The following is an 18,006-nucleotide window of genomic DNA, read 5'->3' on the forward strand; positions in this document are numbered from 1 at the left end:
ATTTGCTCCTCAAGCCCAACAGGCAACTCCTGTAAGTATTATTCACAGGATAATCCAGGACACAATTAGTACTCTTGAATGTAATGGACTGAAGCCTCTTGGCTCCAAAATCCCCCAACCCTTCACACCTGACATTTACAGAGACTCCAATGAGCTGTTTGCCACGCTCAGCGGTAAGAAGCAAACCTGGTGACTATCCTTAACTATAAACTAAAGTGAGACTTGCGCTAGAAAGGGCGAGAGTATTTCCTACTGGGTGCTGCCCACATTTGTAGTGCTGCAGTGTGAACACAGTAGTAAGCTTATGGCCTAAACTCTTTGCAAAAATCACCGAAAAAAAGCTGCATATATTGTACTGCATCTGTTGTATTCATTTTTACATGTTTTTTCTCAATGTGCCTTAAAAACATATTCTAAAATGAATACATAATCTCGTTTGGCCATTAATCTTATTAGGCATGGTACCTTTTGTGTTATACGGCATCTGAGTCCAAGCCCCTAACAACTTCTAAAGTCATCCCGACTGCCCGACCAGAGCTAGCACTGTAGAGTGAAAGAACTAAAGATGGGTTTGGTAACTTCCAAAGAACAGTATTCAAGCGCTGGGAGAACAGGACAAACACCAGTACCAAACACAGACTGCTGCCCGGTACTCTCCACTTGCCCTGGAGCTAGCATCAAAGCCTGGCGGAAGCATGTTCATTTACATTTACAAGTCAATACGTACATATGACAGCATGGCCTTCAGCTCGTCATCGCTCCGGACAGTAATGCGATCTCCATCCTCATCCTCGTCTGGAAAAAGAAGGTTTTTTTTGTCAACAGCGTGTCATCTTTCCATGCACTTTACCCCTCTCCCCAACCCTCCATCTCCCAGAGGCACTAGAGACACTGAAAGGAACTTGAACCATTGAAGCCATGCATCTGGAACTGTGCCATGGCCTGTGCTCGGGAAGGGATGCAAAGCAAATGCAAGACACAGTTGCATGACTGGGTAAATACTCCATTGATGCGCTATTGAGCACAATGAACACGGAACTAATAGAGATAGACAACGCTGAACCAAGGACTGTTCTCTAGAGCTCTGAGGGGCTTACGCAGATGTTCAGAACACCTGTGAGTTACTGTCCTGGGGTTGGGGAGGGAGGTAAAGAAGATAGAGGTTGCTAAACCATGGACTCTTCGGTACAGCCACGTTTTTGGCCGAGGAGTTCTTCAGCAGAGCTCCGGTCAGCTGATTAAGACGCCTAAGTCGCTGAACCAAGGACTTCTCTCTAGAGCTACGAGATGCTGACCATAGGACTCATCAGTGGGGTGTGTGGTGCTCCACAGGTGAGGTGTATGCTGCTGACCCAGATGCTCATGAGTAGAATCATGTCCTTCTCACCACGAGGCTAATATGCAAAGCTCTCTTAACCTCTGATCTTAGGTATTCACAATCTGAGCTGAAGATCTCGGTTAAACCTGTGTGGTGCTGACTCAGGGCTCATCAGTGGAGCTTTGTGCTGCTGTTATAGGAGATTATCCGTAGACTGGTATGGTTATGACTGAAGCGCTGCAAGTTAATTGTAGACCTCAGTAGAGCTGAGTTCAACAGAGCTGGGTGCTGCTGGCCTAGGGCTCTTCAAAAGCACACTCATCAGTCGCTGAGACAGGACCTCGGAGCCAAGGAGTTCGAATTAGTATTGCAAGTTATTGATTCATGAACTTTTCAGTAGCGCTGCGAGGTGCTGACTAAGGAGCTCATCAATAGAAACACGAGTGCTGACTCAGCCAGGGCTGTTTCATGCCCTTAATTTCATTATATTCATTGCACTTGTGTGTCCAAAGTGCTCTATATATGTTACAATAATGGTACATAAGGATAATGGAATGCATCATAAAAAGCCAGTTCAGTCAGAGGGAAGAACTTGAGCCAGCATGCATTGTTTAAGACCCTTTTCATACTGTAAGGGTAGTGGGTGAGAGCTGTAGGGAGAATAGAAAGGTGTTTCAGAGTTTAGATGTCAACAGAAAAATTGAACAGCGTGTCAAAGAAGCACATGTGTAAAAAGAAAGATACATGAGTTGGGCCGTAGCCTGTGTGATGGTTGGCAGCAAGACATTTATTAGTAAAAGAAGGTATTGAGCTGCAAAAGATGTATTACTATTATTAACAAATTGATGAAAAGAGAGATTGGTTAATTTGCAAAGAATCACACGATTTGTGTTCTAGCCCTGGAGCCAGGATTAATCCCAGTCTCTAGGTTGCAATGTCATTGGCTTAGATACTAGTCCAGATTTCTTACCTACTAAAAACACATATAAGGGCGAGTATCAACAGTTGTTGAGAGGTGAAAATTAAAAATGTTAAAGCAGAGAAAGGAAGTAGTGAATTCTTTTGATGATATAAAGTTGAAACAGCACGAGTCAACAATTGCAATGAAGTGCTCTTAAAATCACAGACTTTGCGCACAAGCAACAAGAAAAATAAAACTTGAGGAGTGGGCGTGTGGAAAATAGAGGTGGGGCAGAGGGCATACATGAGACTTTCTCTGTCTGGAGGGATTGAGGTAGATATAGCGAAACTCTAACACTTAAGAGTGTACACTTGCCACCGAGCTCCAAGTCATCAGGATACCAAGTTACCAATCACTAGTTTTTTTACATGAAATCTCCTGTATTCTGGGAGTTGTAGTCATTGGTTTTCTCGAGTGAACCAACTGGATTGACATGCCTGATACCAGTGAATGGCAATAGAAACCAGGATAGTAAAACTAGTGCCTGGTGACGGAGAGCTAAGGCAACTCTGCAGTAATGAGGCTAACAAACAAAAGACACACCGTACCAGTAAAAAAAGAGGAAAAAAGTGTTTGGGTTACATTTTCCCAATAATGTTATGTTTCGTAAGCTGCTTGATAACGTTGCATAGCGATTATGCTGGCTAGAAAGCTCTGAGAAGGCACCACATTTGCCCTATATTTCTCATGAGCGAAGCCCATGCCAGACTGAAAAATCTCTTGTCATCTAAATAACAGATATAATTATATCCTGGCTCAACTGGTTACCATAGGACAGTGGTTCCCAAACTGTGCGCCGTGGCTTGCGGGGGAGCTGTCAAACCTAGCCAGGGGAGCCGCACACCAAGCACCTTAATGCATTTAATGTTGAATACATTTTACACCAATGCAAGTTATCAGGAAAGTACAGTTGTCCTGTCCATTAAACACATTAAGTATTGACACTTTGTACTTGAACCATATGCGCTCTCCTTGAAGTAAAACACCATATACCATAATGACAACATTTGGAAGTAAGAAAGAGAGAAGTTTATAAAAAAAAAATCAGAGAAATTTATTTTACTTGCATTGATTTGGAGGCAATTTTAGGGAGAAGACAGCAAAAAAAAAAGCTGTATGTGGTTTAAAAAAACGTGAGTCACCCTGCTGAGACCGGTGTTTTGGCATGTATGACACAGGCAGAAATGGAAGTGCATGCAAATATTCTTCATGCGCAGAAACACTTAGCAATGGGGCCTACATGCATAGGGGTGCTACTTAGCAAAAAAGGCATGGGCAAAGAAGTGTAACTAGGAATATTTTATTAGAGGCGCCGCCTTAGTAATATGAAACATCCGGCGTATAGGATTATAATACCTTCATCAGCTTCATCCCAATTATTTTCAGGAAGAAAAATGCAAGTACTTCAGAGGATGGGCTTACTTTCCCCTCACCCTCCCAAAAGAGTAACAGTGGGGAGCCACAGGCAATGGCCAACGGGTCAAGGGAGCCACAGGTCGAAAAGGTTTGGAAACCACTGCCATAGGATGTGGAGGCAAGGAAAAACCGAGATTCCTTTCAGTGTGCTAGAAATATTGAGGACTGAAATGTATTTTTTGTAAATTAACTTTATTTTGGAACTTGATTTACAGTTGGTGGCTGTAGCAAGACAAAAGAAAATAGCACTTACCATATCATAGATAAAAGAGAAAACATTAACAAGTGAAAATGGTGACCAAGTATGAAGGATCAGCCATCATAAACCCTCTGTCAGGGAAAAAGACCTTACCATAAACAATATCAAACATTACTCAGCACTCTTGATACATGTAAGTATTCACAATGCATTTAAGACACCATGGAATGGGTCAATGTCCAACCTTCATTGCCCTTAGAAGAAAACGAGAGATGGTCCTGGATGTAGTTTAATCATTTCTTTATTGTTTCATTCTTTTAATAAAAATAAAAAAATCGATTTAATTGTAGCCACAGAGCATATCTAAATCGGAAAGACAACCCTTTTACAACAACATTCAGTTCATAATCCATCAACATTCTGGAGAAGAAATTATTACCACTTTTTTTCAAGTGTAAATACAGGTGTGTTCATTTTACCTTGATAAGTTGTAAAATATATACTAATGCATTTCACATAAAAAATGCATGTAAGAGCAATGTAAATATACACAAGACTAAAGTAATTATCAACACACTATTCATAGTAAGACACGTGTAAAAGAAGCATACCTAAGATCCCGTCGACAACAGAGTTGATTAGTGTCGTGGTCATGTAGTGGCCACAAAGAGCGGACCTGGACAAAGGGATTCAAGATGGAAACAGAAGTGGGAGAAATAAAAAAGGGTAAGTTTCTACCTCATTTCCTTCGATTTCACCAACTCAAAAGTAGGAGGCATCCCTGCCACAGTTTCCTCGACAGAAAGGCACATCGTGATTTGCCTGTCGGTAATTTTGGCTGGAATCCCGCCGACAGCCGCTTTTGCCTATGAAGCAATCGACGCAGGTGAAAATTCCTGGCGGAGTCTGCGGCACTCGGGAGGTTGTGTGTCCATGGACCCGCTAACATCTAAATAGAGTAGGCGGACAGCCAAGTAGGCAGGAGGTGAAATCGCAGAAAAATTGACGGTGGGACCAAATCTGCCAAGTCCTAAATCAGACCTTCAGTCTTTTGGCACCATTATCATTTGTTATGTCAATTGTAACGTGAGACACTGCTCCCGCATCCCTTCGTAAATCTACTGTTTGGACTGGCCCTTCTTTGTCTGCTGTCTTGTTCGGGCACCTTGTTTTGTGTTTTTGCCCCTCTTCTGGTGCACCTTTTCTGTTGGTTTCTTTTTTTTCTGTTCCCCATGCTGGGCCGTTGTACTTCTTATAAAAAAAAAAAGTCCAGGGGTTCTTATTAGAAGGCCACCCGTACTGGTGCCTTCTCCCAGATCACTCTCAGCAGACAATAAAGAGATACAGCTAGAAGACACACTGATATCCCTAGTGTTCTCTGTCCCTTCTGTCCCTTTTTTAACAGTGATGTTGTCATGCTTGCCGGCTTGGTGAAGCATAGTCTTTGCATTCAAAGCCGAAGTCTTGCCTGGTATCGCGAGACTGCGTCCATCTTGTTTAGGCATCCTATTTTAGACACGAAGGACGCCAAAAAGGATGATGGTCTTCCACACCACTTGCGTCTGGATTGCCTCTCCTGACTTCCTGTTGCCTCGAAGTTCCTGGCTATGGTTCTTCGGCGGCTTCACCTGCATTCTTGCCCGCAGCATTCTTGAGACCTGAAAGGAAACAAGACTTGAATCATTTAAGGCGGTGCACCTGTAGTGTGACTTACCTGTGTTTTGGAGCCTTTTCCTTCCCCGCAAGCTCCAACAAGCTTTGTTCATTCCTTTCTGGCACCATTACGATATGATCTGCAAACAAATGGATACATGGAAAAGTGACAGTTGTTTTCTGGTCATAAAAAAAGCTATTCTGACATTGTACATGTTATATATGTGTGTATTTACTGCCTGCAAGAAGTTCAAATACATTGTTGGCCAGACTGTTATTGCCATAAAATTAATCACTACATGTTTGATGTTAATATGGCATAATTTACGTGACTGGTGGGTGATGTTAACTTACTGAGTCTCTGGTAGTCGGAGTCCCATATCTTCTAAGGGGTTCAACATGAATCTACTTCATAGAACATAAGAATTTATGTTTAAGATTTTTTCCTGTTTGTTGTGACCTACTTTTACTTTCCACAAGACACAGGTATATAGGTACAAGGAGCCTTCTAGAATACCTTGTGGTATGTACATTGTTTCATGTCATCTTAGTACTTATATAAAATATTATATCAGTGATAGAGAGGCTAAACATATGCTACTCGTACATATACCTGCATGTTTTCCAGCTTCCAGGTTTCCTGTTTCTTCCTGCCTTTGCCGTTTGACATCTCTTGATAGGCAGGAAAACGGGAGCAACCAGGTATAGCCTTTGCACACGGGGTGAGATTGGGACATTAGTGTGTTCGCATCACTAATCTTAAACTGTTGTCCTCTAGGGAGTGACGCCCAGCGTATTCCAGGTTGAAGTCGTCCAGGAAGGTACCAGGATCCAGAGCTGTGTTTTGTCTCTCCCATCACCCTTTCCTTCATTGGGTTCCAGTTGCCTTTTTATCTGTTACACTAATAGGCGACTTTAGCCTTGTGGGGGGGATGGGACTCAGCAACACATGTCCAGCTCACTCCTGTGGGAACATTCATTGAGAGCAGGATAGATGTTGTCATATTTGTAGGCAAAGGTGAACATTCTACCTAATTCATAGTCACCATCATCCCTCCTGATTTTCTTTAGTTTCTTGTCCTTAAGGAATAACTGATAACTAATTATTTGTTTCTTCAAAATTTAATAATTCTTGTTGGTAGCATCAGGTAAGTTCATTTTCTTAATCTCCTTCTGCAATTGTGCTCTTTCATCTTGATTTTTTTTCCTCTTTCCTTTCTGAATTTTTTACAAAGATTCTCATCATTTTGTAGGATGTCTCATACAATCCTTCCTTCTATTCCTCCAAAAGATCCCTGTCTATACCCTCATAGGAAAAATAAGGGACCATAGACCCCTTGGAATCTTCTTGATTTCAATATGTTTTTTTGAGGGTTGCCCAATCCCACCATTTGGCGAGTCCTTGCTTTATTAGTCAATGCAATCTAATGAACTTGTCCCTTAGTCCTTCGGTTCTTATAGGGTTTGGATGTTTGGTAAAAGTGTTGCTCATTTCCTTAGTAAATACATCTCTCAACAGTCTCTCAGTCATCAAAACTGAAACATGAACAAACTTAAAGATGAAATAGCGCAATAGGAAAGCAGAATGGATGGGTCTTGAGAGGGTCGATCACCTGGTTTTTGTGTTTACGTAGAAGCCTCATCAACTATTAGAGGAGGATTGGAGAGTATTCCTGCTCTACCTTAACCCACCGTTTATTAGTTCACCGACCATTCCAAAGCACATTGTAACTGTGCGCTACTATACAGTTTTCAATATTTGGATAAGTACAAAATGCTATCTCTTCCTGTGATTCTATTATATAGTATACACTGTGGACGTTTCCAATATCTACCACATGAAATGACTGTATGATGCTATACTACATGATGTGACATGATTCACAGTCTGTATAAAGTTGTTATCGGTAAAGATTGGATAACAAACAACAAAAACAAAAATACCATAAGTACTCGCCATGATATTGCGCATTCACATTATGGTTTTCAATTCAGTTTCTTTTTTTAATACGTTTTCAATATTTGGTAATACCAGACCTCCATTGCTCACCAGCCCATGGAGTGTGTATCTGACAATTAGGGGACATTTGTTATTCCAAACGAAAGCATCTAGTTTATATTTAATTATTTTAAGTGAATATTTAGGGATCCATATTGGTAGGGTATATACTACGTATAGCAGCCTGAGGAGAAAGTTCATTTTGGTGCTTCTCATTCTACCAAACCAGGTTAGTTCAAATTTGTCCCATCTATAGAGTTCTTCAAACCACATGTCCAACAGTTTGGAGAAATTGCTGTTATATACATCCTTAGTGTTGAGAAAGTCATTTTCCAGGTATCTTAATAAAGACTGCATCCAATGGAATCCGTGGGTTTCCAGCAGGACGGTGCTCACTGTCCTAGTGATGATGAGTCCATCCCATTAGGGTTAGTGTAATTTATATGAAATCCGAAGACATTAGAAAAACCTTCTAGTGTGCCAACTGCAGCCAGAAGAGAGGCCACTGTTTGCGTTAGAAAGCAAAGAATGTTGTCTGTAAATAGCACTGCTGAATGATGCTCTGCACGTGTAGTCAGTCCCTGAATATTGGAATGGTTAATTTGAATAGTAATCGCAAAGTGGGATAACCTTGTCTAGTGCCTCGCAAGAGACAACTCGAAGGGGACGCTGTACTATTTACTCAAATTTAAGTTTGAGGGGTGACAAAACTGGCTCAAATGTAGTTTTTGAATCTGGGGTCTAATTCTCTTGTATCTAAGACCTTGAACGTGAATGACCATTCAAATCGGTCAAAAGCCTTTTGTGTGTCAAATTATAGTATTATCATTGGCGTTTTCTCAAACTTGGCTACTTCATCATATTCACTGCAGTTTTTGCCATGTTTTTTGATAAACTGCAATTGATACAGCCAGATATTCCCTAGTCTGGATAGCAGAATATTTGTGTACATTTTGGCATCAAATTTAAGTGATCTGTATATAGATCAGTATGATTCGCATGGCAGCAGGTTCTCTTCTGGCTTCAAGATAAGAGTCAGGGTGGATTCCATCATGGATGGTGGTACTGATTCTGTTATTAAGAAGCACTTGAATACTTGGTCCCGGGGAAGCTAATAGTTTTCTGTAAGGTTTGTAAATTCAAGCTGTAAAGTGATCGGGGCCAGATTTTCAGTTTTTAACAGCCCTCGTGAGCTCTCTGGGACAGATTTGGGAATCCAAATAGGGAATAGTGTCCTAGTCAAGTTGAGGAAAATTAATTGATGGTAAACAGACAGCTTGACTCTTGAGGTCAATGTCTTGGGTGTGGTATAGGTTTGAGTGGTACTCATGGAAAATGTTGACTGTGATTACGTTGTCTGTATATATGGCACTATCTCGTGCTTGGATCTGCTTGATATGGTTTCTAATTTGAATTTTGTTATTTTATAGGCTAGCGCTTTATTTTCTTTTTCACTTCTTTCATATTAGCTATTGTTAAGTGTACATTATTTTGCGAGTTGTCTCTTGAGTATGGCGATCTTCTAGTTCTGCCCTAGCATTCCTTAGGTCTATATAAGTCTATTAGAACAATTTCTTTAGTGTTAGCCCACCAAATCTTATATCTGTTGCTGTAGGTCTTGTGTTCCCTCTTCTGATATTAAGCCAAAGGTAGTACTGTACTAAAATATATAAAAAGTATAGATAAACCAAAAAGCAAGATAATCAAGCTATAAGTATCTGATGAGCCCCAACTAGGGCAAAACCAGTCCTGGGTTGCTTGTATTCTTGTTCATGGAGAACCTGGTCTGGCAGCTCAAGCTGGACTTTTCCCATTGGAGCACTGGAGGGTCGATACGGAATTGCATATGGCTTTGTACAAACTAAGGTGGTTTGGTGTGCAACATAATGATGGATTGGGATGCGGCCAGAGTAATTACCAGTGGCTGAGATTAATTCAAGCATTCCATCCATCACTATTTTTGTATACTTAAAGGTAGCGCTGTGGCAGATTAGTTCTCCCCTTATTTTGATATTGGCTAGTGGCCTATGTCTGTCAATTATTATTAATAAGTCACTATGCAAGTCAGATTTGTACATACTGGAGAAATGCTGGTAATCTTGTTCGCCTTGATGTTGGACTCTCCATACTTATATCAGGTCGAGGTCTCTCTGCCCTACACCAGAGCCAAAGCGGGAGTAGTCCTGGCTCAGATTGGCTGAAACTTAGGGTTGTATTAAAGTTTCCTATTCACTTATCCATGCAAAAGCCAGTGAGAAAAGGTCTGTGAAGAAATGCTCACTTGCATCTCTGGGTCCATATAAAAAGAAAATTGTGATTTGAATATTAACTAGTGTAACTCTAATTCCCCTCCACTCTTCCCGACGTTTCGGTATGTTTGTCTTCGGTTTTGAACTCTAGCCTTCTTCCCAGCATGTTCATGACTCACTTCATCTTAGAAGGCATATTTGAGTGAATTTGTTTTGTGAACCTATAGGAATTTAGTCTATTGTTATGTGCAGATATCAAGTGGGTTCCTTTAAAATGTAGCCACCGCAGCAGAGATTTTGTTTGATTGATAAGTTCAGTACCTGTGTGCTAAGAAACATGAATATTACATATTTTGATCTGGCGGGGAGTAATTATTCTGTATCTACAAGGAGTGTGGTATGTCAGACCTGTAATATCATTGTGTCTTTTGCTTATCTCTTGAAGAGAAAAAGTTGCAATGGTGTTGTGTAGTTCCTACAAATCTATATAGGATCTGCGCGTTTAGACAACATAAACTAAGGGATTGGTGTCCAGACTGATTCCAGACCCCCCTAAAGGATATGTTAGTCTGTAGACCAGCCAGCTCACAGAGCCACTATAAGCCCCATAACCTTACCAAGGAGCGAATAGTTTCTGGCAACTATCGAACATGACAACCCTGACCCATCAGGGATCGTGGAAACAGTACAGTACTTTTCGCTCAGGCACATGTGCTCACTTCTTCTCAGAGAGATATACAGAAGAAACGATGGGGACATTTTGAATAAGCATTAATTGAACCAGCATCATTCCAGTATAAAATATGTGAGCTGCAACAACCATTAGACAGAAACAGATATATACGATTATAAGCACCAACAGAGTAAATAAAAGGTAGAATTCTACCATGGTGCTAAAACAGTGAATATATGCAGGCAAATAGATACATGGCAGTAATCATGAGTACGCCTAAGATGTAAACCTTAACTAAATGTACCTAAGTGTACCTAGCATGTATGTAGGTGTATAGCCAAGAATCCCCCTAGGAAAGAGCCAACCCTATTACTTGATGTGAGAGAATGAAGGACCCCGCCTAGATCTCGAGTTGGACACCCCGTGAGGGATGTCAAACCACTGTGTGCAGGAGTGCCTGCGTGCAGGGACCTCAGGGTTTCTCGTGTCAGCATGGAAGCTTCTCCTTTGGTTTGCCCAGTAAAGATGTGTTGCTTATATACCCAAAAGGTGCCCTCAGGGGGCCTACCTAGAATGGTACTGTAGGACTGTCGTTCAAGGATGATGATAGCGGTGACTCTTGTACAGAGTTATTATACAGAAGATGGTAATCTTGCTGTGATACTAAGAATCCTCATGCATAATAAATGAGGCTAGTTTTAGATGAAAAACACACACCATTTATTCAGCACATAACTAGGTAAAAGGTCAGAGTCAGAACCGTTATGTAGAGCACGGTAGTACAAATGTAGGTAAAAGGTTGTGTATCTACCTAGGCCTATATTGGGGTACGAAGGGGGGCTCATAACACCCACTCCTCATCCAAAGGACGATATGGTGAACTAAAGATATCTTTAGTCCACAATATACCCGTCTAAGAAGCATAAAAACAATTGTTAAAAATTAATGTAAAAAACATTTAAAAACATGGTATATGTTAATCTGCTGCAAAAAGGTAAAAAGCTCTATAAGTCCTCTAGAAAGTCAATATACTGTTTGGACCCACTGAGCATATCGAAAGCCATGTTGCTCAGTGAGACCAAGAGAGCAAATATAAAACAAAAATGATGTTGTCAAATTCCAATTTGGGTTGTTTTGGAAAAAGGCCAAATTGTTCCCATCACATGGAGAGCCAAATGTTTATGGGTCCTGTGTGAGAGATGCAACATCACTGCTGCTTGCTTTCGCAGACGACGGTCCCTGTAACACCTCTTGGATAAGGTCAATGGAGCAAAGATGATCATCTCAAGTTCCCACAGCCGTTGCTGAGGAAGTACTTGAAGCCTGTGAACCTGTTGCAGAGCCGGTGTCCATTCCGACATGAGCTGAAGCATCCCGTGGTGGCTCCAAGAATGCCAACATCAACCTTGGAATACGCTGAAGACACTGCAATACGTGGGCCTTTAATGGGTCCAGTAGTATATCTACATCTGGAGTTGCAACCGATAGAAGTGTTAGGCATATATCCAACAAGCATTTGTATCCGCAGAATAGGCAGCGGGGCACAGGCAAGACGCATTCAACCCAGACTAATCTGAACAATAGGAACCAACGCTCGCTTAGCTCCCGAAGCGGAGATGTGCCTAGTTGGAGTACCATGCGTTCACGGCGTCGTCACGCAAGGAGTGCTTTTTCCATCTCTTTGGAAAGAAAGACGTCCATTGCGTAGCAGTAAAATTAAAACCAGGATGCCCACTACAAGTAGTAGGACCAGCGGAAGCCCTCCAAAAACGCTTCCCACCACAGAGTGTATAAATGATGGAATAACTCCGAAGATCGTCTGAAAGGTGCTCAATAGTCCACAATCTATGCTTTTAAGTCAGTGCACAATCCCACTCGTATCAGTCATGTTAAAGTTACAATGTACCATTTCCACGAAATGGAATGGGAAGTTTATTCGGACTAGTGATTCAATCTCAGCTGAAGACCTTGCAACCTAGAGATCAAAAGTCTATCGGACTGAGGTTAAGGCCACATCCTTCTGTAAAAGCATGGCTTTCAGTCTGCTCAGATAATCAAACCGTATAAAGGAAACATTCAATGAATGCCACAGCAGCACCTCTCTGACTGTGTGGTTCGGTGGAAACAATACTTGCATACAACAAGTAACCCTGGAACTAACCCTGACTAGATATGCGATGCCTGGCAGCATCCCACAACAATCTTGATCATTCAACATCAAGTAACTCTCATTCGACAGTAGTTTGAACACCGGATGAATCACAGCAGCTGAGGACCCTTTCAAGTGACACAATAGCTTTGCAACTGAAGCATTACATGCTCCGTGACGCATAATATCCTGACAAATCAGAGACCCACTTAAAGAATTCTCACAGTCGGAACCGCTGAGAAAAACCTCAGTGTACTCATTCCTGCATCTGTACGGTAAATTCCAAGATTCATGCATAAATCCCTGTCCCATTGCTTCATACCAGCCTCCCTGGTGGTACTGTAGACAGTATTGAAATTGGAATGTCGTGACTGGTAATAGAACCATGGATTAACCATTCTGTGGAAGGTGACTCAGCCACGGTAAAAGGTAATTGGTCCAATTTTTCAATGTACAGCATTGTATGTTTTGCATCCCTTCGTGCCATTGTTGTCTGTCTTTCTGTCAGATTATATGCAGAGAACAGAGCCTTACTGTTGATAGACTGCCAGGGCACGTGACCAGAGCGCAACAAATGTAGTGTCCAGCTCAATAACAGAATGGATCGCAACTGCGATTGTCCATGTTGTAACATAGACAAATCCTTTTCCATTAGATCTATTGCAGAAGACACAATGTTGCCAGGTCAATAAATCCTACCGGATAATGTGGTCACGCCATTGTCGACCACTGCCAATCTCACGCAATCTTTCAGCAGCCGCATGCTGGCCGATTTTCCAAATCTCATTGAAAATAGCGTATATGAAGCGTTTTTGACGTGGCTTCTGGGAACCTAACAAACAAGCATTAGCCAAGCAAATAGGTCTCGCCTTTGGGACCTTATAAGTGTTTAGCCATGCAACACTTGAAGTTGTTGCACCAAGGATATTGTGCTGGATAACTAAACACTTATAAGGTCCCAAAGGCGAGACCTATTGGCTATGCCAATGCTTGTTTTTTAGGTGCTCCCAGTTTGGGTGCAACATTGTAATGGCTCAGTGGTTTACCCCCTCAGCTTTGTAATTTAGGGGTAGCTCTCTTGTTTCATTATTATGTAACATAGGACCCACCAATTGTTAAACTGCTAGGGTAGAATTCAATGTTGCTGATACAGGAGAGACTGAGAATCAGTACATTGAAGGAGCAATTAAACCACCAATTCAAATTAAATGGAGTCCACTCAAGGGCAACAGATCACCAGCTCACAAGAGCTTTTTTTAACCCACTCAGTAACATTAAATTATGTCAATACACAAGTGACAAAGGACTGGCTTAAAGCTTGTACACGATTATTGTGTCTAAGGGTTTATACAGCTACCACTTTAAAAAGGGACCTCCAGCAATAAAATGCTGTTCATAGTGCACAGTGCTCTAAAATTCGCTTTACATTATTAACTGTAAAACTGTATTTGTGTGCAAATGGGATACCTTGAATTGTTAATGTTAAAAAGGAGTATGAAATGCAAATTTACTTTTGCCGACTTTTCAAAGTAACAGTGTTCCATTTTAATGAAATATGGGCTATCCAAATGCGGAAATGTAACTTAGAACGAGGTTGCACTTCTAACCAGGAGACTTACAAAAACAATGTAGTGCTTGGTCAATGGCTCTTGAAAATCTAGCCCATCGGTCCTTACATGATAAGAAAATCTCCATTACAAGAGATATGAAACTTTGTTATGGAGTGCAATTTAATGAAATTATAATACTTGAATGCTGGAAAACTAAGTGGCTTCTCTGTATTGGCACAAAACGAGTCAATAGCATGTGTAGTGGGGAGATTATTAATGAACCCTAAGCAAATAAACAGTGGGCAAGACTCTGCAAGGTGGGAAGAAGCTACTTATTTTCAGATCTAATGAAACGCCTACTGATCAGGCAGAGTTGCCTCTCAATGAGATTGACAAGTTAAAGGACAGCTGCAAGGAACAGCAATCAAACAATGGGCAACAGTGTATGCATTTATTGTAAGTTAGCATCGCAAAAGGGAAGAAATGAACTATGCGAGTTGATATGCAGTCAATATATGCTTTTCTAGTGCATATGAAACGATCAATGATTCCGATTCGGTTCGGGGTGCCGAGCACAGTGTTTGTGTAGTTTCTCTTGTTTCTTCTCAAATTGTACCAACAAACTCGTAGGGGATCATCAGCTTCATCTTCCCATAAAAATCAGTGTGCAGTCCTGAGAGCGAGAGAGAGAAAGAGAGAGCGGGAGAGACAGAGAGGGAAAGCGAGAGGAGAGGCGAGAGAGAGAGAGAGAGAGAGAGAGAGAGCGAGAGAGCGAGAGAGCGAGAGAGAGAGCGAGAGAGAGAGCGAGAGAGCGAGAGAGAGAGCGAGAGAGCGAGAGAGCGAGTGCTGCGCGCGCACGCAGTCTGCTCATTTTCAAGCACTGCACTCGTGCTTGTGGCACGCCACTGCGCACTCCCGCAAGGTGGATGCCACCACAAGCACAAGTGTGTGCTTGAAAATGACCAGAGCGACGGCTAAAGGTCCTCCTATGCAGCACATACGTAGGCGAGACCTAAAAATGGGGCACGCTCTAAATAAGGCCTCAGTTCCCTGAACTTGCCAGTATTAAGTCCCCCCCAGACAGATTTTGTGTCTATAGTGTATTCCCATAAGTGTTGGTGAGCATATTTTTCTTTGCAGGTGTAGATGCAAGCATGTAAGAGGTCGGGTCTGATGTGTTACACCCAGAAAAATAAGCAAACGTTTGTGCAAACGTTTGTGAACTACCTTTCGGTGGTTTCGGGCAATGTTCCCATTGATAGTAAGAGAAAACATTACGTGGGATACTTGATTTCTACAAGAAATGATGACCATAGTGCTGGTAACAAAACATGGTGTCAAAATCAGATGTATCATCATACAATTCATTACTGGAGAATGCAGCAGATTGTTCTAAATCTGACAGTATAGTATTTACAGTTTCAAAGTCCCAATCATCAGTACTGGAGGTGATGGTATCTGCAGGGAGTGTGTCTACCGTCCAGTTCTTCCCACCTGCCGAGGCACTTACCGTGTTTTCACTAGTTTCCAAGAATACCACGCGGATCTCAGAAACGCCCGCTTCCTGAATCCTGAGGAGCCCTGTATTGGCCACTGGGGAACGGCTTGTGGTGTCGCCGGCCCCCGAGAGTGGTTTTGCTGGACCTGTGGAATTGTCAGCGGTGCTCCGGGTGCCCTGTTGGACTGACCTGTGAGGGTTTGGGCCCCGGGGACGGTGTCGGGTGGGTCCCCGGCTGTGTTGTGGCCTATGCGCTGCTCCCTAGCCCGACCTACGGACCCCCTCTTTGTAAAATCGGACTTCTGTGCACACTGAGTCAGGCAGACAAACTCCTCCCCACAAACCAGACCTGCCAGCTGAGGGGGAACCGGGGTAACGAGGCCGTGCTGGGGGCGCCACCGGTGCAGAGAGGGGGCAGCACAGTGCGTTGACACCCACGCACCCACGCAGCATGAGAAACTTGGGGGGGGGAGGGGCAAAGGAAGGATTATTTTACCGCTGAGGCAAGCACCGAAGGAGTTCCGGTGGGCATAGGGACTGCGAGGACCACAGGCCAGTGCGAGGAACACTGACGCATCTGGCCTGCTACACGCACTCTTCCCGCCCACATCTCCTATTTAATCCATCAGCCACTCGAGCGGGACGCGCGCAGGACCAAGCCCGGGCAAAGGCCGTTGGAGGCCGTTGGAGGCTGGGTTGAATTGGGTCACTTTCCTAAACGCCCTACCTTCAAGGTTGCCTCTACAGTTCCGCTTGGTTGTCAAGAAGCTTGGATTCAATAAAATGGCCACTAGAGAAACTAGAAGTAAGACTGTTTCCATGGTTTCAGGTACTTTGGATAATTTTCTGGTTAAGGCTAATACAGTGGTCAATAAGAGACTCCCTGTGTTGGGAAAGCAAATTGCGGAGGGTTTGGAAAACTCGCATCTGGCTTCATCAGGGACACCGTCCACTGTTGGATCATCGCTACTACTTGATGCCACGCACTTATCGTTCATGGACAGCATTGATCAAACCATAGAGTTGGTCCTACACCAAATAAGGTCACCATCTAATTCTCATAGGGACAGAGACTCAGTACGTATTATTGATGAGGTGGAACCCCCCTCCCATTGCTGAGTTAGTGCCATCTAGGGCTCTGGGGGACGGTGCCACACCAGTGGAATGTATGGGACATAGAGAAGACGCTTCCCCGAAAAGGAAGAGATCTAGAAAGTCCAAAGGCGCCAAAAGGGCTAAAGTTGATCCCATAATGAATGTTACTGTAGATAGCCCGGATACCCCCGTAACATCCACCACGGGGAACGACACGGAAACGGTGAGGACCCCCCCCCCCCCCCCCCCCCCCCCACCTCCATACCCATGCACACCGGCCCATTTATTTTTGGTGGTGCTGCCCCTAACATCTCAGAGCACATTATCCGCTCATTTACTGGTATCCTCAAAAGCCTGCTGGATCCTCTCTCCCTCAAATTAGACTCTATAGAGGCCAGACTTCTAGCTATAGAAAGATTAGGTAGTGGGGGTGGTGATCAGCTAGGGCCAAGAGCAAGTACACACGGAGCCCATGGGACAAATGCTGGGACTCCTCACACCTCAACTGATTCAATCACTGTGGCTCCTATTTTATCAACAGCTACCTCCCGGGAAAACACCACTATAGTCCCCTTGCCACAACTTGCCCCTGTACCTCTCCCTAGGCAACTGCCTCCGGCACCAACTGCCAGGAGGTCGAAGCCGTCTGCTCCGGCCTCTACACCAGGCCAGGAGAGACCAGCAAATGACACAGTTAACTGCCCATCCCGGTCAGTTAGCCCTCATAACTGGCGAAAAACAGTTAACTTGCCCCCAGAGGCGGCAGCCTATACTGTGATTTTGAAGGGGGTACCAGAGCTCTCCGGCAACGTGGTGGAATCCTATGATTCCCTACGTAATAAGGTTACTAGCTGGTTAAACATCCAAAGGCCTCTACCACCTAATCTAAGAGGAGAAATTCTTACGGTTAGAAGGGTTCCATGGGTCGGGTACACCGTCAAGAAAAGCGTGGGGGATTGTATAATTGTAAGCTTTAAGAGTCCGCAGGTTGCGCATTATATTTGGAATTGGCTTGGGAGTGTAGGAGCCACATCCATCGAATTGGTCCATCTGTCATATTATTACCCCAACGCACGTGACTTGACTACGATGAGGGACGATGGCTGGACAAGGGTGGGATCTGCTGTTGATGGGTCTAGATACAGGCCCACCCGTAATGTTATCACTGCTCACGGCAACTATATACACCCTAATAGGTATAGTTGTCTTGACCAGGTTGATTGACTATATAAGGGTGCATCCTCAC

The 18,006-nt window shown here is 43.2% G+C and overlaps 1 protein-coding gene across 2 annotated transcripts in view; it reads right to left on the reverse strand.

Moving 5' to 3' along the window:
* Nucleotides 1–18,006, reverse strand: part of MAP2K5 (mitogen-activated protein kinase kinase 5) — a 1,189,932-nt gene that overhangs the window by 1,066,770 nt on the left and 105,156 nt on the right. The window contains exon 3 of one of the 2 annotated variants that reach the window (XM_085644597.1): nucleotides 728–795. The exons of the other annotated variant lie outside the window; for it this stretch is intronic. Coding sequence (XP_085500723.1) covers nucleotides 728–795 — 68 coding nt within the window. The remainder of the gene's footprint in view (nucleotides 1–727; nucleotides 796–18,006) is intronic. 2 annotated transcript variants of the gene reach the window in all.

The sequence above is a fragment of the Triturus cristatus genome, chromosome 3_1, assembly GCF_964204655.1.
Source record: "Triturus cristatus chromosome 3_1, aTriCri1.1, whole genome shotgun sequence".
NCBI lineage: Eukaryota > Metazoa > Chordata > Amphibia > Caudata > Salamandridae > Triturus > Triturus cristatus.